The sequence below is a fragment of the Marmota monax genome, unplaced genomic scaffold (genome assembly GCF_021218885.2).
Source record: "Marmota monax isolate L192 unplaced genomic scaffold, Marmota_monax_Labrador192_F-V1.1 WCK01_AAM20220418_F8-fsc00065, whole genome shotgun sequence".
NCBI classification, from domain to species: Eukaryota; Metazoa; Chordata; class Mammalia; order Rodentia; family Sciuridae; genus Marmota; species Marmota monax.
The window spans coordinates 5,763,351-5,784,832 of record NW_026694038.1 but is presented as its reverse complement, the minus strand read 5'-3'; the positions used below and the strand labels follow the sequence as shown (position 1 = coordinate 5,784,832).

The 21,482-nt window shown below is 34.1% G+C and overlaps 1 protein-coding gene across 4 annotated transcripts in view; it reads right to left on the bottom strand.

Moving 5' to 3' along the window:
* Positions 1-21,482, bottom strand: part of Magi2 (membrane associated guanylate kinase, WW and PDZ domain containing 2) — a 1,314,737-nt gene that overhangs the window by 910,673 nt on the left and 382,582 nt on the right. For all 4 annotated transcript variants that reach the window (XM_046464122.2, XM_046464123.2, XM_058585490.1 and 1 more), the window contains exon 2: positions 20,596-20,712. In XM_046464122.2, coding sequence (XP_046320078.1) covers positions 20,596-20,712 — 117 coding nt within the window. The remainder of the gene's footprint in view (positions 1-20,595; positions 20,713-21,482) is intronic.

The following is a 21,482-nucleotide window of genomic DNA, read 5'->3' as shown; positions in this document are numbered from 1 at the left end:
AGCAAAGGTGCCTCTAGAACCTGAAAAAGGAAAGGCAGTAGATTCTCCCCTGGAGCCTGCGGGGAGAGGGCAGTCCTGCCAGCACCATGATTTTAGCCTAGTGAAAGCGAGTTTGGACTTCTGTTCCCTAGAAGTGTAAGATAGTAAATCTGTGCTTTTTAAACCACTAATAGGAATAGGAAATGAGTATGACCCAAATATACTTAATATACTTTAGACCACTCTGATTCATCCCATTCTCACTCTCCCAGTTCATTTTTGATTCCTAGTTATTCTGGAAAGCCATCCCACTTTCTCCATCATCACCACAATTCACTCCTGTCAGTCACCCTGCTTTCTAAGGTCATGTCTTTCTTTTATCCACTTCAACTTCATGTCATTTTCTTCCCCTTTCCTCTGGCCAAAACCCCAACTCTCTGGTGAGGTAAATTCCCTGGAGGACAACTTGATTCTCTAGAAAATACCTTATCTTTTATTTTTTATATTTTAAGAGCACATTACTGTCCAAATGACAGCAATTACGAAGGTAATCTTTCTGAATGAGGATTTGATTACTTCATTCAGTATTAGAAGTTACTAAATCAGTAATTTCTAATTGGAAATTTCTAAACTATTTGCTATCTCAGTGCCTCATATGCATTTATAGATTATTTTAAACATTTTTCAAATTTTTAAGAATGTATATACACATATACAAAATTAATATGTAAAGAGTTCTGTTTGTATGTGTTTATTATTTGCAGGTTAAAGCATCATTTTCTTCAATGACATATTTTGATATGAGAGTTATAAGTTTCCTAAGGAGAAAATGAATATATTCATTATTATTTTTATTGGTTCTTACACACACAAAGTAGGAAAGAGCTCTATCATTTAGTGTGCTGATTCATAAAATGATATTTCTCTGAAGAAAAATAGTGTATTTCAAATTTTAAATAGAAAATGCACACTATTAATGTTTTGAAACCCTGAGATCTTTTCATAGAAACATAGTTATTGATTATTTTACATAATCATTTTTGAAATAATATATTTCAACTCTGAAAATATATACCATTTAGAAATATAAAAGTCAGTACTCTCAGAAATGAATTTAAGGTAGCAATTACTTCCATGATTTTTTTCAATTACTTTTGAAATTATAATGCTATATTCCTGGTGTTATTATTACTTTAGTGTATTTCTTCACATGTATTCATTTGTTTATCAAGTAGCGGTATCATATATTCTTAATATAGTAGACTCAATAATATTTCTCATTATAACTTTTACTTGGAGAAAATAATTTTGGATCTACAGATAATCCTAAAAGAAAATATTTATAATACCCAATTCTGGTGTTGTAACTGCTTTACTTTGTCCTTTGAACAATAAAAAAGAGAGTTAAATCAAGCAATAATGTACTAGCCAACCATTTGGCGAAGGTCATCATCGTAAGTCAGCCAGTAAAATTGTCCTTTCTCGCTTGGTAAGCATTATTTCTTTAATATTATTTTCTTTACTGTGGCATGCTGCAAAGTCTTAATTTTATGAAAGCAAGTCTAAACTTTCCCATACCTCTTTGATGCACTCTAAAGTGACTTTGCCTGCAGCATTAGAGAAGACCCTATATAATTCCATACTTAACCTAGTGCCCAAATAAAATATTCATCTTTTAAGTCACAGAAGAATAATTAAGAAAGGACATCTTGCTAGGTATGTGTTTACTTTTAATTTAGGTCTGATTTGTAAAACACTTAATCATTATACTTAAGAAGGCCCTCTTTGTTAATTCAGTTGCATACCCATGTTAAAATGTTCCTATAGAAAATTCCAGGTAATGCTTTTCCATGCAACCTAATCAATCTTTAGTGGTGACAGTAATACTTTATCCAGATTGTATTTTGTCACATACCATCAGTTATTTCACAGTGTTTATAAATTCTGTGACGTACATCACAGGGCATTTACAAAGACTAATGAAGAGTTAGGCATTTTAAAACCAAAGCAGAAAAAATACTGTTCAGCAGTTAAATGATATTTTTCCTTTTCAAATTCCTTTTGCAGGAGTACTAATTAGTCTGAACACTGCTAGGAAGATGGTAAATAAAATTAGTATCCGTATTTTGGACATAAGAACAATGAAGTAAAAAAAAATCTAAACTGTCCTCATTTTTTATTCTTTCACTCTAACTATATATTATCTATCTATTTAAAATCAATTTCTGTATAAGTATATGCATAAATGACTAGTTTACAGAACAAAACAAAACAAAAAAGTCCCTCAGAACTAAGCTTTGTTCTGTTTGAAACATCATCCATGGAAAGTTGATCTATTTCTTCACCATGAAACCCATCATTCTATTTGCTCTACCTCTTTCCATTCCAAATAATTATCCTTTTCCAATCCAGCACCCTGGAGCTTGTAGTAAAGATGAGCACACTATAAGCTTATTGTAGTAAATATGAGCAAACTAAGGTCACTGAAGTTGAAATGATTTTTCTCAATTTATAAAATCAGCCTTCAATCCCAGGCCATACACTGTCTTCTATCATTAAATTGGCTATCACAATATCAAAGTGTTTTTTTTTTCTGTTTTTACCCCCTCCCCCCCTTAACTTTCTTGATTTCCTATCAGTTGATACCTCACTACACCATTTTTTCCTTAGGTGACAAAAGAATAATCAGGGATATACACATCTTTGAGCACCAAGGAGCTAGGGAAAGGAGAAATGATCTATAGTAGAGTCAATACTTCAGGGTGAGGATTATGGATGAGTATGTGCCAAAGCATAAGACTAAGGGAACACTCCCCCCCAACCCCAAGTTGAGAGCAATCACTATTAAACACAAAGAATCCTCTCAAAGTAGAAACTTGGAGGGTATTAATCTTCATGAGGAAGGTCAACACAGTTTGTGTGGTGGATGAATAATGTGGCACTTCTTCTAACAAGGCAAGAAGGTGAAATTTTATTTTACAACTTTTCTTGGCTTCATGACTTTAGGCAATGGAAAGTGAGAATAATATTAATGAGTTGGAAAAAAAAGTATAGATACAGGTGGGCTAATGAATACAACTGTAATTACTAAAATCTTTTAGGCAATAACTGATTTCAGGAAAGAGCATCCGCTTATAATGACTATTATGTCAATTTAACAACATTAATGTAGCCAAAATATGACAACTTAATCTGATTATGTTCTGTACATGTTGATAACTATGCTTTCTAGTCTCTGCATGGAACCTAATTGAAAATGATTATCTTACTTTCAAGGTTTATTATCAACTACAAAATAAAGGACAATGTGACACTTTTGTGTCATCCATAATGAACCAACATTTCAAGTCACAGGTTTATCAAGTGATGAAAGTCATACAGTTCAAGGTGCAAACAAGATAAAAAAAATTCACAGGAAACTATAGAGTATTTATTTCCTACTCTATTTTCCCATTAATCATGTTTGAAAATCTCTTCTATTGTAGAAAATTGAACGATAACATGAATTTTAATAAAAAGTTTTATTTCTTAATTATTTTAAATAAAATAAATTACTAGCATGCCAAGTTAGAATAATGTGTTATGCACTGAAAAACAATGCAATAACATTTTCTTTGTGTGGAATCCATCTGTTTACATTGACATACACACAGATAGCAAAGGAAAATAAAGATTGATAATTCCATATCTTATTTTCAAAACTAAATAAAGAAGTGAACACATTTTGTTCAAGGATTCACTTTCATATGAAGGACTCTTAGTTTGCATTGGTCAGAATAATGCTATTATAAAGGGGTGATATAATAAATGAATTTCCAAATATTAATGTTTTGCTCAACATAGCAATGTTTTAGTCTGATTTAGTTAAGTTCAGCATAGACCAGGATAGACCCCCTTTTCGTGGTGAGTACATCAACTGGAATATGTGGCCATTGTGTTCACTGCAGGAGGGAAGAAAAATGGAGGAAAGTAATCAACTGTCTAAATCCATTTTTTGTTGCCATAACAAAATACCTAAGGCTTGGCATTTTACAAGTAAAAGAAGTTGATTTGACTCAAGATTCTGGTATCTGCAAGGTACAAACAACATGGTGCAAGCTCTGGTGGGGGCCCCCTTTGTCATGACATGGCATAGAGTGGAAAGGATAATGACCACATGTAGGAGGGCCAAGTGCATTGGGTGACTAAATTTTAAACAGATCTTAAGAGAAATAATCTAGTCACAGAAGATCTGATCCACTCCAGGAAGATGGGTAAGAGAGCATTAATTCATTCATGAGGATGGAACCCCCCCCCCATTACCTAATTACCTTATACTAAGCTCCACCTCTTAAAGGTACCACCATCTCAACATCCTGAACTGGAACCAAGCTTCTAGCACAGGAGGAAGGACAGAGGGGAGACAGATCACATACAAATCATAGCACCAAATCATATTGGCCTTTGCCACATCCATTGTCCAGAACTTGTCATATGGTGCTAGCCCAACTACAAGGAAAGGTGCAAAAAATATAGGAAAACATGATGTTTGTGAACTCTACTCTGAGTTTTGCTATTGTTAATATTTGATTATTTCCAAAAAACTAAGTCCAAGCCAAACAAACAAAAAAATATATCCTTACTGCAAAAAATATATATTTAATTAAATCTGGATAGCTTTTCTGTCTGGTGGGATAAATTTTAACTATTAGCAAAAAGTGAAATATATGTGTGCTATATCTACAAAAGCCTTGGAAAAGGCAGTTAATACAAGATGGAGGCTTCATTTTGAACAAAAGCAGAGACTATCTGGAAACATGTTCACTCTGTCTCTTAATCTTCCAATTAAACCCATTAATTAAAGTCTTGTGTTATTTTGCATTTTTCAAATGGTTAATTGATTTTCTGTAAGCTTAGCTCTAAGGGTTGAAAAGGAAGGTCAATAAACTTGGACAAAATTTTACAACTTGGTGATATATTACATGGTGGTTGCTGAATGCACGCTTTATTCACCAAGGACCTCTTTTTTTTTTCCATAGCTGTAATGAAGTTACCATTTTGTAATAACCCTTCAGTGAAGGTAGGATTTTTACTCAGGATGGTTGTTTCAAGCCTGCCTCAGGGTATATACTTAAAACTGCGATAGAGGACAGAATAGATGAGAGCTAGAAGGAAACACAAGACAAAAAGTCAAGGTAGATAGATTATGACAAAAATCCACATCGAGGTGGATTAACAACCTACTTTAAAATTTGAAATAAATAAAAGAAAAAGTAAAGTTCTACAATCCGTAGCAATGTATGTGTATTTTCATTTGCAGCCATATCCTTAATAAGTATGCATGGACATCTGAATGGTGACTGTTCCAATGGAGAAAGCAGCCCAGGACATTTTCATTGACTAAATGTCCAGATTGATTACATCAGCACTAATTACATTGTTTAATAGTAGCTGTCCTGCTGCTAATCTCATTTCTCCTGTAAATAAAAACTACCTTTACCCCCAAGAATTGGCTGTTAGATGAATTGTATTATGCTAGTCAAGGATTAACCACCTGTCATACTTTTCGTTAGAAAAAATATTTTAGATTGTAATTATCTGTGATGTTTCATACACTTGTAGGACAAATGCAAGATTCTCAGGGGAAGAGATCTGACTTATTTGGCTGATGCTGAATGAAGTTCATGGAACATTTTATTCTGCAGAGTAGAAGTAAGATATGATGGCCCAACAGGGCTAGGAGGAAAGGAAAATCATAGCATCATGGTTTTAAAAGATGTTACAGACTAAGCATTTAATATTGTTCTCAGTGTCTCATACTGAGGATAATAATCATAATAATAATTAATTCTGAGTATATCCTTTACCCTCCCATGTACTCTCAGCATCATGTGCTCCTCTTTGCTTCCACCTCAAATCTTTCCTTCTTCTTTCAAGTACATACAGTGTTAGGTGGAGGCAGGAGGCAGAATTATAACTGGCTGAGGTCTCACATGAGGCCTTGTTGTATGCTACAATTTCCAGCCTACATGCTATCCTTACTGCAAGTTGTACCAATCCATATAGCAACCACACAATATCTCGCTTGCTGCTGACATCCTGCCTCCACTGGAACTCTACCATACATTACTATACTCAGATAGATAGACATCATTCTATCATTCTCTCTCTCTCTCTCTCTCTCTCTGTCTCTCTCTCTCTCACACACACACACACACACACACATCCCCCTCTCACCCCCCCACATACATTTCACACATATATCTTCAATCTGTCCATCCACTGAATACGTATCCACCCAATACTTAAAGATGTCCAAATTGTGTAGAATTACAGCTGGAAAGCTTCTCAGTAGATTCACAGATTCTAAAATCTAGTCCCTAACTTTAAAGGCCTGGAGGAGAATTTCAGTCAGTGCCTGAAGAGATGAAGAACTGATAACACACATGATAACCAAAAAATCTATATTAACCCAAATTTATATTTTGAAAAAATTATTCTTACTAGAATACCCCAAGTCTCCCTAATAAATACACAAGAAGTATATATAATCAGGCAGAAGTCCACGAGAAAATACATCTTATGGTGGAGTATAGTTAGAACCTGAGAAGCTACAGGAACCAAGATTAATGGACTCAAGTGAGGCAGGATACTTGCACTATGGAGCTGGTGTTGATCATGGGACACCAATGCCTTCATTGGTGTCCAAAAACTTTAACTACCAGGTTCAAGATCCTCTATATTCTTCAACTTCTCCAGTTTTTCCACTCCCATTTTTCTCATGCTCTCACTGTGAGCATTCTCTTTCTAGGGTACTCTCATCACTGTAACTGGGTGATTAGAATTCAATTGTTAAGGTTTTGTTTTTTCAGTGCTTGACATTTCATGCCCAAGCTTTAACTACTTGACCTTCATTCTTTGTTTCTTTGACACATTTCTCTACTGCATTGGTTTGCAGCTCGAGATTTTCTTTCTTTCAAGGGACATTTGGCAATATCTGAAAACATTTTTTTTGTTGTCACAAATCAGAGAGCAATAAGCATCTAAGGGTATAAGGTAGGGATATCCCACAACATAAATGTCCTACAATATGCAGGGCAGCCCTACAACAAAGAATTATCTACCTCAAAAGTTTGAGAAGCCATACTCCAGAGATGGTTTCATGAGAATATGTTTATAATGTAGTTTCATTTGTCCAGGAGTGATTCTGAATCCTAAACATGCCTCTACCTACCATATGTTGACACACAAAGTGTAGAAGATTAACCAGCAATAAGGCAATGTGGCTTCCCCCTGTCCAAGTATGTGGACTTAACTCATTGTATTTGCAAATACTGGCACCAACGGCTATTATATATTTATTCCTTTCATACAGAATTGTTCCCTTACCATCCCATATGAGGACTTTTATAATAATAGCCAGATTTATTGAATATTTATTTTCTACAAGGCACTTTTTTGTGGGTCTTAAATCTTTTAATCCTCATCCTGTGAGGTAGGTACTATCTCATTCCCATTTGATAAATGATGAAACTGAGTCACAGAGAGGCTAAATCATCTACCTCATCAGAAAATGGTACATCTGATTTTAAATCCAAGTACCTTGCTCTGTGATATTGTATGACCATTCTCATTCTAAAAGGGCAATAATATGCAACCAAATGTAGAAAAAAGAATTAAGTTCAAACTCTTCTAACCAGGTTCAAGATCCTTTATATTCTTTACCTTCTCCAGTTTTCTTGACTTACTTACCATCCAATCCCTGGAACATAGACACTCCACTCCCATTTTTCTCATGCTCTTACTATCAGCAGCAAGGATCAATTTAACAGGTCTCAACCGGCATGTCCTTCTAGCTCCTACCATCTTTTCAATACCACTTGATTTCCAAAGTTGACTTAAAAGGCTGGCCTTTTACCTGAGGCTGTCAGCATGGCTGCTGTGGCTCAGGTAATATGACTTTTACCATTCTTATTATTTTGAAAAAAAAAAAAACACATTAAGGATGTTAAACATATATTTTGTGATGGATACAATAAAGAGGAATAGATAGAAAGATAAAATGACATGTGATAAATAAAAATAAAAACTTATATTTGTAGGTAGACCCAAACTGGATTAAAGTGTCTACGTTCTAATATTTACCACCTATATGTGAACTTGAATTGAGCTTAAGTCTCCAATCTGTAAGGTGTATATAATATCACCTACAAAGTGCTTGTGTATGCCATGTTCTTGATATGGCTCTAGGTGTCTTTGCACAAAGGTAATAATCAAACATAACATTCCCTAATTACTTTAGGTACCATTAACTTCCAGATTTCTTCTAAGAAGCTCTGAATCTATTGTTCCCAGTGTAAGAGTTTTCTTCAAAGATTCAGGGGGCTCAAATTTGTTTTAGAGTAAAAATGTGTTCCTCTAACTAGAAAATTGGAACAAGTTTACCTGTTGAGAGCCACAGCCAAAGGGGCCCCAGCAAACTTCCAGCTGCTGGCTGATGATTGGCTCACAGCGGCCCCAGCAACATCTAGCTGATTGGCTCCTCGGCCCCAGCAACATCTAGCTGATTGGCTCCTCTGCGGTGATGCTCATTGGGCTGTTTCCCTGCCCTTTCAGACCACGGAGCTGCTCATTGGGGGACTTTTTTGGCTCCGCCCACGTGACCCAGCCAATCGGCCTCAAGAGCAGGAGGATTGTGGGAGGTGGGGAGAAGCTTGTGGGGGAGACAGAGGCTTGTGGAAAGCCGGTGGTGGCAGTTGAGGCTCTGAGGGTTTTTCCTGAGAGGCTGTTTTGTTTGGCGTGTGTGGTTCTAAAAATAAAGTTAGTTTCTTTTGACAAGTGGCTCCTGATTGTGCCCAGCCAGACTGCGGCATTTACCATTACAGGATAATCCAAGAAAACCTTTAGTCTTTGGGGATCTGCTTTGATAGTGTATTTCTTTCCTTTTCATTCTTCTCCAAATAATAAGAAATATGGAGCATGAATATATAAGAGCAGAGCTGAGCAGTTTCCAAAAATGGAATCATATTGCTCAATTAAAAGTTTAACCATTCTGTCTTTATTGGTCTACATCTTCATGGAGTCCAAAGTCTAGTCATTATTGTTAAGTAAAGATAAATTAACTCAGATTGTCTTAATAATTAATCATCCCCCAAAGCTTTGAGACTGGCTATTACCCTTAACTATAACATAGGGTAGTTATTTTACCTTAGTTTGCTGTATATATTCCATTTACTCATCCATAAAATGAAAATATAATATGTGCCTTACCTAGAGTTGAACTTGTGATAAGGATAATCCCCAGAGAACAGGACCTGTGTGATAATCATTCCATAGAACCCACCCAGTCATATGTACACAGTACCTCTCAATGTTAGCAGGACTGAATTAGAATAAGTCACAATATATGAAAGTTTATAAATTTTTAATCTCTTTAAATTTAACAGGTTATTAAGTGCATTAATGACACTTTAAATTAACAACCACATTTTTCATAACCAATGAATCTGGAAGATAAGTTTTTATGAATATAACCATATTCATAAAGAGGATAACACTCAAATTATGGCATAACTAAAATTACACTTTTATGTTTGTACCAGAGAACCTGATGCCTTTTTTCCAAGCTGATGTTAAGTCAATATATTGGCTTAAATACAAATTTTCCAAATTGTATGTGTATTTTTTAATGCATTTCAATCTGCCAGAAGACTCATAGCATTGATTCTTTAATGAACTCTGAGGCATGGAAATGATGATGGGGCCTTAAAAAGCTGCCAGTGTTGAACTCTGATCACAGATATTGTGCCACTCAGTGCTGAAAGCATCTTGCTTCTTTCAAACCATAATTAATTTTCTGTAGTGCTTCAAATAATATATTCAACTCCTCACTTTTAATTAAGATTCCTTTTCTTGCTCCAAATTTAAATTATGTTCTGAAAGCATTTTTGTCAATTGCTTTTTCATGTGAGAAATATAATTATGAACTAAATTTTGTTAGTGTCACATTCATACTTTTTAATAATAAAGTTGTGAATAAAATGAACAAAGACTCTTACACACATTTAAAATGTCTCATTCTATAAGTAGAGTAGAACAATTCCAGAATACACTGATAATGCACTGTTTTCTGAAGAATAAATACGTTTCCTTGGTAGCTTATAATCAGTTAGCATAATATAAATTAATCATTAGGAACCTGGACATAAATAATAAAGCAAAAATCTTAACAAAGACTCTGTAAATCTTTTTACTAATATCTGATAACAATTATTTATAGTTAGTATTTGACTATAGATTAACCAAAATCATAGAACTTAAAACATTTGTCTTTTAATAGATAATAACTTTAAGGTTATCTAATGCTTCTCTATGCCTATGAGGTAATCACTAAAAAGAAACATGTTTAGAGGTGATATCTGCTTTCATAGCAAAAGACTTTACAGGTGTAAAGTGTTTTCTGTAGGACAGTCCCAGTGTTGCTTCCCTAACTTCTCAGGTGTCAAGTAGCAGTTGTGGCAATTGCAGCCTTTGGTGGTAATTTCTCAATTCTGGTTCCTGAGATCTAGTTCTTAGCTGCAGGCCTCAGGGACAGCAATCTTTCTGGTAAGGTTTGTAAACTCTCCAAGCAGTACTGTATTGTTTGAGTATTATTCCTGAGGATTTAATCTGCACCCTCCTTCTGCAGCTTTTCTAGCAGTTTTCTAAACAATGTATTCCCTAAACTTCTTCCTCCTTAAAATAACTTGCGTGGTTTTACTTCCTAAACTGAAGACCGAATGACTCATCATTTGTATGTTTTTTTGCAATATGAAATAGACAAAATATTTCTTGACCATGGAAGGCAATAAAAAGAGAACCAAGGGAGAAAGGGGGTAGGAAAGATGAGGTAGGAATGAGATAGACATCATTACCCTAGGTACAGGTATGATTGCACGAATGGTGTGACCCTACTTCATGTACAATCAGAGAAGTGAAAAATTATGTTCCATTTATGGACAATGAATTGAAGAACATTCTGCTGTCATGTATAGCTGATTAGAGCAAATAAAAAATTAGTTAAAACAAGAACACCGAAGCTTGGCATAGTGAAGCATGACTACATACACATTGGATCCTTCATGGTTTACATTGCTCACTGATCACTAGGTGTTTTTGTATTAACCTGGATACTTTGAACCAGAATTACAGGATGTAACCAGAAGCCAGGGAGGATCAGTAAGATAGAAGGGTGGATGTTTGCTTTTCAATTTGGTGTCTGTGTGGTGAGCGCATCAAGCAAGTTATGCAAACCTGTGCCATCACAGAATTGTGTTGAAAGGGAGTGGATGGGAGTTCTGGAAATCTTAGAAGCTATCATTATACTGAGCCATAAGTAACACTGAGCCTGTGGAGAGTCAGCCATGCTGAGAGGAGAGAATGGTACTCTTCTTAAGCAGAAGTGGCTTTGTTTTTCTTGGTATAATGTTATTAACTCTAGAGTAAACAGTTCTGTTGCCTCTGCCTTGGTAACCTCTAGATTAAAATGGGAAGATGTTTGCCACTATTGAATAATGTCACCCATGACTTTGGTCAGTTTGGAGTCTGTAGGGTAATGATATCACTGGGGTCCTGGACAGCAGTTGTGGAGATGTGTGCAATGTAGAGGTCATGTATACCTCACTACCACTTTCATGATTTTTTTTCTCTGCTTTGATGGAAACATTAGATAATCAATGACGATACACATTCCAGCAGTCTTTTGTGTTTTGTAGTCTCCCAAAATTTGTTCAGTATTGTCAGAGAAATCAGAACTCTAAGGACTAAGGAGGAAACATGATACACCCAACAATGTCTTGGCATCAGAGTTACTTCTCATCTATTTACTGACTGTGTGGTTTGGAAAGGGTCCATAACCTCTCAAGCTTAAGTATGCTGATCTGAAAAATGGAAACCAAACCCATTTCTCAAAGAATTGCAAAATGCAATGACATAATAATACTTGCACATAGATATTTGGTAAATGTTCATTCATTTCCTTCTTCTCAATCTACCCCCTTGACCCCCACAAGGATTTATAAAAGAATGCTTGCATGAAATGCCAAGTTAAAGAACTGAAACGTGGGCTAGGATTGTAGCTCAGTGGTAGAATGCTTACCTCAGATATGTGAGGCACTGGGTTTCACCTTCAGCACCACATAAAAATAAGTAAATAAAATAAAGATATTGTGTCCATCTATAATAAAAATATTTTTAAAAGAACTGAAAATGTCTATAAATACTTGCTCTTAAACTTTATATATTTGTAATCTTATATTTACATAAGAACTCAGAATATGAAACACATATAGAAAGTCTAGTAGAGCTAAGATCAGAAAGTTTTTACAAGCAAGGCTCAGAAAATAAAAAATAAAAAAAATTATTTATTTATATATTTTCCCCTTTCCCTGAGTATTGAACCTGAGATTGAATCTTGGGGCAAATTACCATTGAATTACACCCTGAGCCCTTTTTTTTTATTTTGAGGGTCTCACTAAATTTCCAAGATTGCTGAGGCTGGTTTTGAACTTGTGATCCTCCTAACTCAGTCTCCAGAGTAGCTGACATGATAGGTGTGTGCCACCAGGCCTGGCAAAAAAGTCCTTTTAGATAATTGAGACTCCTTTAACTATTTATTATATTTTTCTATATAAAGTTAACAATACTAATTATTGGAATAATACACTTATCAATTAATTTTTTTCTTTTTCTCCCCTTTGATATATTGTATTCAATATTTGTGGCAATGGCATGCTAAAGAAAAGACAATTTGGAACTTGACTGACTAATGGACAACCAAAAGGTTCATTTCAACATAAAAATAATAGACTTGAATTGTATTCAGGACATGAAGTCTCAGACTTCAAATATGCAAGTCCCTGAATGATCTGTAGTTTTTCATCAGTATCAACTAACTGAAAATATAAGAAGACAAATCATAATTCCTGCCAGAGAGGACAGACATATATAGATTGACATTAGTTCCCCACTGCAGTCTTGTCTTTGGAGGACAAGTTATGAAATTATTACTGATGTGTAGGACTAGGTTGTGTTGAGCAGCAAGGGAAACTCTATCCTCATTCCAATGGAGCTTGTGCAGATATTTACTGGCTTTGTTAGCATGAATAGCAACTTTCCTGCAAGTTAGCCTTTAACAAGGAAAGGCAACAGCTTGGAATAGAAACTGGAAACTAACTGGGAATCCATCCAATTCTATACTTCTGATTTGCTTAAGAAAAGCAGGATCCATGTGTATTTTTAAATTGAATTGACTGTCAATGCTATATCAATCTTAACTTTTAATTGCCTTGTTTGAGAAAACCTTTGGACTCTTCTAAAGTTTTCATTTGTGCTGTAAAGTCCTTGACTGCAGTAAGCATTGATCTAGCCTTCCACTAACTAGAACTATTTGGGCTTCTAACCAGGGTCATTCACTCACATAAGTGACATTTATTAAAGTTCAACATTAGAAGGCACTGTATTTCATGTTAAACATCTTTTCATAAGGATTACAATCACATTTTCATAACAATATACCTCATGCTTCAGAAGTCTTTATGTCACATCTCAACTCATTACATATTCCAAAGAAGGAGAGCAATTTTAAAAGCTTTGTATTTCCCATTATGTTTATTTTCTTATCCACTTACTAAACTGGACCATATTTCAGAATTTCATGAATAGTGAAGGCAGATTTCAAGGAACATCAGAGTTATGATGGCATCTTTAACTTGACATTCATAGAAAAATCTGAAAGTACACGCATGGCTGGTTTTATCCAGAACTGCACTTAATTTAAACCCAGCTCTTTATTTTTCCCTGAAGTGTCTGCAATATTTGATATATCTTCAGTTTCCATAAGTTGTTTACACCTGCTTGATATCAAGGGCATTCCATACTCAGAATAATTTAAGCATATTGGAAGAACTAATTTGAAATATGATAAAATGGAAAAAAGGCAAGCCAGTAGAATCAGAAAACCACAGAATTTTAGAACAAAAAGAATCACTAGAGTTAATTTCATCCCTTTTTTTCCTAAGACCCAGAGGTTAAGGCCTTGGCCAAGTTTCTATAGTTAGGGGCAGATCCTGGTTCAGCACTAATGGCTCCTAATTCTGAGATAAGTGCTCATTCCATAGTTCCATGTTGTGAAGTAAATAAAGCTAAGGATTAATGCTCTTTTCTATGACACAACAATGCTAAACTATAATGTGTGAGTGGCTTTGACTAATATACCAATATTAGAATAACAGTAACTTGAATCAGCATTCCTTTTTTTATTGCCATTTGTCTAGGTGCCTGTGAATTAGAAGTTAACTGTACTACTACAAACCTAAGGTCTTAAAATCCCATGTTAACACTAATATCCATTGCCATCTGCCTACTACTGTTCTTCAGCTTCTTCCATAATCATCTCAAAGTGTAGGTGGTAATCAGTTGACTCTGGAAACTTGGGTAGGTCTGAACCTGACCGAGTCCTAATTCTTTATGTTCAAAGAGTGCAGAGGTTAAAATGAGAAGTATTGATATGCTTACATATGAGCACACAGGACTGTGACTTTGGAATTTGTAGGAAGTAGATACTGTGCCTCCGGAAATGTGGCTTATTTTCTATTCAAAGTGATGACTGGATTTTTCTGGAAGTGAAAAAATGGCCACAGGCACCACTTATTCTTTGGGTAGCAGCTGGGAACCATGAAGTCCAAAGTTGTACATTCTAACAGCCAACTCCATTTATGGCCCACTGTGGAAAGTCTCCCACTTGTGAAGAATCAAGAGAGAAAGAGAGAGGTGTGGGGGTTGGGGGGGGAGGTAGAGAGAAAGAAAGAAAGAAACACAAACGGGATAAAACCAAAGGAAAATGTGGGTCACAACTTAAGGAACCAATCAATCAGGGCAAAAAGGAAATTTTATGTGATTGGGAAGATTAGTACGATTTTCACTATTCATATTTACTGTTCTTATTTTGTGGCAGGTATATTCTTTTATTCTAATACAAGTGCTCTGTAGTGTCACATGGATAAATCAATGCAATCACTTCTAATCACTGCTAACAGTCTTGTTCCTTGACTTTTCATGTTAAACAATTTTTTGAAGCCAATTCTCTCCTGTACTTTATCAACCAAACTAATGGACGTTACCATCTGAGTAAGAAAGACACATTCATTTTGTTTAAGGAAGAGAGGAAAAAAATAATATATATATATATATATATATATATATATATATATATATATATATATATATATATAGTACTTTTGTCTAACCAACATGGTACCAGATCTTAATATTCTCAATGAGAAGGAGAGGGTAAGCCTATTACAGATTCCTGTAAAGTAACAACACATGTTTAATAAATATGCAAAGCAGACATACATCTGAATAAATAAATGATTAAAATACTTTCAAGTATTTGCTACTGCTCAGAAGCTTTTTAAGTTTTTCCTTTGGTTGAGACTTCCAGGGCAGTTTATAAATCTCTCAAGAAATTTAATTTCATCTGTTTATAGATTTCCTTCTACATTGGCCCATAAAGCTAATGACCATATTTATTCTCTAATAACCCTCATTCTCAACACTTAGCACTAAATATAATTAATATATTTTTAAAAATCAAATTCATTTTCCAAGAACAAAAATCTGGCAACTTGATTCTGAAATAATTGCAAAAGAATATGATTCAAATCCTAAAAGCAATTTCACAAACGAGTTTCTAAATTGATGATTCTTATTTGAGGCAACAAGAATAACGTTGAAACAGATGTATAATTTACAGTTGTTTTAATATGTTGGTTTAAAATTTGGTTGGGTTGGAAGCTTCTACCTCTATGCCTACATGTTCAATATAGTCCAACCTGAGTCCATCTCAGCATACAGATCTATGTTGTAAAAGTATTCTGAAAACAGAATCAGATATTTTTTTTTTAAATTAGGTGTTGATGGACCTTTATTTTATTTACTTGTATGTGGTGCTGAGAATAAAACCTGGTGCCTCACACATGCTAGGCAATCGCGCTCCACTGAGCTACAACCCAGCCCCAGAATCGTATTTGTAATCATTTCTAACTCAAGTAAATTCTTCTACTGGGAAAAGATGGGTTCATGTCAGCAATCTAATCTACAGATGAATGCCACTCTCCCTACTTACTCCATGGTCATAAATATTCTTTACAACCTAAATTAAGAGCAATTGGATTTATTTATTCCCACAAAAACATTACCTTGCTGAAAGTCTCAATTTTACCAAGCCTTTAAATAACTGATTTTTGCATAAAAATTATTTTCCCCATGGAGTGGACTAAAGACTTCTGACCCAATTTAACCTTCTTTAACAGATATATGACCAATCAGCTCCTCCCCACTCATTCTTTTTGACCATTGTCTTATATAGAATAATTTAATTAGCAAAAGGGGATGTTTCCCCCATGTATACCTTTATCTTTTGGTTTGTTGGTAATTGTTCCTAACAGGAGACCATTTATTATAAGTATCAGAAAATTAAATAAATATCTTAGAAATCTTACAATTTTATCATTGACAATATTTCTTTTTAATATAGCTTAGTTTTACTAAAAGTACTTTAATATGTAGAAACATCGTTGTGAGTTATACCGCAATCAGATCTTCTGCAAAAGTAATTTCTTTCATCTCTTAAATCTATGTTTTTCATTTTATTCACTCTTTATGGAATAGTTTTAGACTTGAGTTTTATTGATTCTTGCCTTTTACTTGGTATACACTGGTATTTCTTTTAACTTCAAATAAATTTAAAATATTTCCCAATAAAACCATCTCACCAAATGATAAAGTATGGTCTTGGGAGAGAAGTTTAATTTTAACTACCTTCCATTTCATTTTGAAACTTTTAAAATTGGTTGTTTGAAGTTCTTCCCCATGTCATCTGGCATACTGGGAGATGTATCTAAAATTTATATCTATGCTCATACCTGCCTCCAAAATTAACTTGTTTCTCTAATAAATATCAAAGATCCAAAGAACTAGGACTTTATCAATAAATTGCAGTGATTGTTTTTTCTCATATTTCAGAAACATGGTCTGTTTAATTTTGGTTGACAGACTCAAGAGTTAATATGTATCATCATTATACTCAGTAGACTGTTAAAATTAAAGAACTTCATTTTACTCTTTAAACACTTGCAAATTATTCCAATATTTTTCAGTATTAATTCCACTAATTTCCTTCAGATACTTTTGAATCTATACTACCCAAGGGACAATTCATGCCGTCTTGACTTTGTACACTTAACATGCTGTGATGAAACTGTTTTATCTACCCTCTGAGGGTTGCCAAGTTGGTGCTTCTGAAATTGCCTTTTGTATACTATCAGAGTAATTAAATACCATGTGATGTACTAAACTCTTTGTAGTAGTCTTTGATCTATATACATATTGCCTGGTCAATTGTTATCATATCCTAGGATACAACAGTTTTGTATTATTGTCATTTATTATTTCTTCTGAAGTTCAATAACATAAAAATATTATATAGCCTGACATCTTATAGTAGAAAGATTAATTTTCAGTCTTCATTTATAATTAGCTATCACTTTTTAGTATGTCAAATTGCTCTAGAAATTTCTATTTTCCCCTTATTAGTTGTACAATTTAGCATTTGAGAAATCACATATTTAGGAATGAACTTGGGTCTTCAGCAGACATGAATCAGGTTAACTGGCATATGTTTTACATAAATATCATATAAACAGAAAATATTAAGAGTCCATTCCTAAGGTTCTTTTTGTTATCCGATCTGAAGGAATCACAAGTGATCTCATCAGAATCTCTGTGTGTGCATGTGTGTTTGTGTGTGTATGTGTAGTTGGATCTCATCCTTGCTATATTTGCAACAACCCGGTCTATGTGAACAAGTTCTCCTTCCTTGTCTAGAGATATATGTTTTAAAGCCAATTTTTTTTGAAGAAATATGTTCTGAGATAAGATTCTGGGGAAATGAAATGAAAGGCTTCATACAGTCAGTCCTTGCTTATGTGAACAGATTGACAGGATTTTCAATTATTTTAGTTAAATACCAGAACTAGCCACCACCTTCCTCTGCTTACCTCAGAAACCAACCAACAGCCAGACACAGGTTTCCTACAGGGTTTAGTACAGGAGCCAGATTGTCCATAACTGGATTTGGCCAAGCATATATTTGTGTATGAGAGCAGTTTTGTCTCTGGAACCCTAGCCCCTCTTACTCACCGGCCAATATAAGTCTAGCTCTAAGACTTGGCTCCTTTCCAATAGTATCATGGAGAAAGCAGAATTACTTAGTTAAGTATCGCATTATGAAAAAAAATCTACCTTCAACATAGTTATAAGTTGACTATAATTTTATTTCAATGTAGTTATCAAAGACCTATTTCTGATGCTACTGCTAGATTAAAAAAGAGGTGAGTGAATACATATTAATGTATGTTTATATAGGAACAATACTATGCCCTTCAATCATACACTGCCCTTTTATTATACTGGGTTTATGAAAACCCTTGAGAATTTTTGGACCCAAGAGAATGTGTAACTAATGTGATTCCATACTCAATGCCAATTGATGTGTTGGATACACATGTAGGTTTCTAAGCCATGGTAGGATTTCTCACATTACTGATGTATTTTTAATGAATAATCTCTGAAAATATCTGATTACTTCATTTAAAGATATAATGAGTAAAGGTAATAGATTTTCCACATCCAATTCATCAGTATAAAAGATATTTTTAATAAAATAAGTCAGAGTCATCTTTATTTTATTTTTTTTCACTTTTATGCCAAGTTAAAAGCACTGATAGTGCATGCTGTCATTCATTGGCTATTAAGAGTGGTGGCTGCAAAATCCAAGAATAATTCTTTATCATAATATTCAGATTCATTGTGTTTCTAATTATCTCTTTTGTAGAAACTATTCAAGGATTTCTAATTGAATTTATGACCTTGTACAAAAATCACATCTTGAAACTGTGTTTACTCACATAAATCTAGTTATCTTACCCTTAAATTTATTTTGTCTTCCTAGTCTTTCTTTGGTACTTTAAAAAGAGATGCTTTATTTAAGAGCTTAACTAACTAATGTAAAATTTACTCTCATTATCTTCATATTTAATTAAGACTTTCTTATGTATGTCATCGCCTTAGCAAGGACTACAAGTATTCCTGAATGTCAGCCTCTTATCTATTTCCCTCAGCTTTTAAACATAATAAAGTGGCTGGATTCTTTGTTTAGTATTTCAGATCTCCTTTCTTTCATGTCACAAAAGATAAATTCACACCATTGCGCTGACAACATCACAGCTTTGAAAATGCGTCCACCCATTACCTTATAAATAGTTCAGTCACTTACTTTAATCCATCTTCTTCTTCCCATCACTCCGATGTCAAACTCACAAGTTTAAGAATGCACTTTTCTCAACTTCCAGTTATAAACCAAGAGTCCAAAAGTCTATTCACTTAACTAACAACACACTGAAAGCAAAATCATTTTGACCAACAAGATGTCAGTCAGCAAGTATTCTTTTTTAGAAATATTTAATAGTCAGGCTCTGGCAGTTTTATTTTGATGAACATTTAGTAGTGCTAACAATGGCAAGAATCCAACCCTCCTAAATGGGTGTTGGTTAAATGTCTGGATGGTTACCTGTCCATCTTCACATCTTCTTGTGTGTTCAGTATTTCAATATAATTATCTATCTATATCACTTACATAGTACTGGTGGTTTAATCCTGGATGTCTAAACCATTTTTTTTTTGCTTTGCTTATTTGTTTCATTTACCCTAGCTAAGTTTTTTCTTTCTTTATTAAGTTTCCCAAGTCCATAGCTTTGAGTTTGTTAATATTTAGGGCAGAGCTAAAATAAAAGGAATACACATAACACCCACAGATCAGAATTTCTGGAGTGAATCTTTTGGAGGTCATAAAAATCTTCCTTGAAGAAAATAATTTTGATATTGATATAAGAGCTAGGACCTAAGTTGAAAAATCATTTATTTATCCTTAAGTTAATAGAAGATTGTCAAATGACTTGAATTTATCATTTCACTTATTCCTGTCATTTAAGGTAAAACAGGAATTTATATTCGTGAACTTCTCCAGGTTGCATAAAAATTATCTGACCCAACATCACCTCCTAAGAGTTCCAGAATACTACCTTTGCTTTTCCATGTGTGTTTTTCTTTTCACTTACTAGATTCCCTTGCTGCAAACCTGAGATGAATTTAGGAGTTACTGTTTAGATTCTATTTACAAAATAGCTGTTTCAACTAATAAATTGAGTTTGCATTCTCCTGTCTCCTGTTGTGGAGTTCTATTTCAATCATGATTCATTCTGAATCACCAAAAGTCTGAACTAGAATCAATATTTTTCAGTACTAACTTGAGAAACATTAAGATAGATTTTGTAGCTTGAAAATCACAAGTCTCCTCTTTCTACAACTTCATTCTAAACCACACAACCACAGTTATAAGCATTTAACATTTTTACGTCTCAAATAGGTTTTCTGTTCCAAATGCCCACTATGACTTAAATTTCCTTTTAAACAATGGATATAGGACTGAACATCTCTCTACTAACACAGGAAGAAAATAACATCACCCATCCTACTCACACGGCACCGTGCGGAGGTAGAGGTTGTCACGGATGATTTGCTGAAGTTCGTGGTCAACAGAACCCTTCTGAAATCGTAAGTTGAGGTAGTGACGAAGGTCCTTATCAACAATTCCTCCTGAAATAATAAAGGTTTTTAGTAAAGGATGTTGGATAATGATAAGAAGTTAATTTGATTATGTTATAAATGTACTCGAGAACCCATTTAAAAGATGAGTTCCTTCATACTGATCTTTTGACTTCCTGAAACATTTACTGCTTTCATAATCAGACAAATAACATTTGCTGAGAAAACAATTGGTTGTGAGATCTATGCTCAGTGCTTTGCATGTATTCTTTAATTTAGTCTTTATTTAGAGTGAAGCTTATATTATGGTAAAAGTCATATGTTACTCCTGAGCTGATATTAAAACATCATAGTGTATAATCATTTCAGGGATAAAAAAAACCTTTATTTACTTCTTTCCATTCCTCTCTCTCAACCCCTAGCAACCACCATTTTACTTTGTATCTCTATGGATTTGATTTCTCTAGGTACTACATACATGTGAAAGCAAGAATATTAGCCCTTTTGGGCTATTTTATTTTATTTACATTAATGTCTTCAAAATTTGAAAAGATATTAATGTTGTTTAAAATTATCTATGGGTTTAGTTTGATACAAAAGTTAAAACATCTACTATGCAAAGATTAGAGTTTATTTCCTTTATAACTATAAATCAAAGTAATTTTGCTTTCTTGTAATACATGTGAAGAGGTTTTTAGTTAGGAAAAAAAAAAGATTTTCTTTGGCCACTGATAATAATTTGTAGTCTTTCTTCCATTTTAATTTAATGAAAATCTGGAATACTGGTGAGAAAAGCAATAATGTAGGCCTGTCAAAGATTA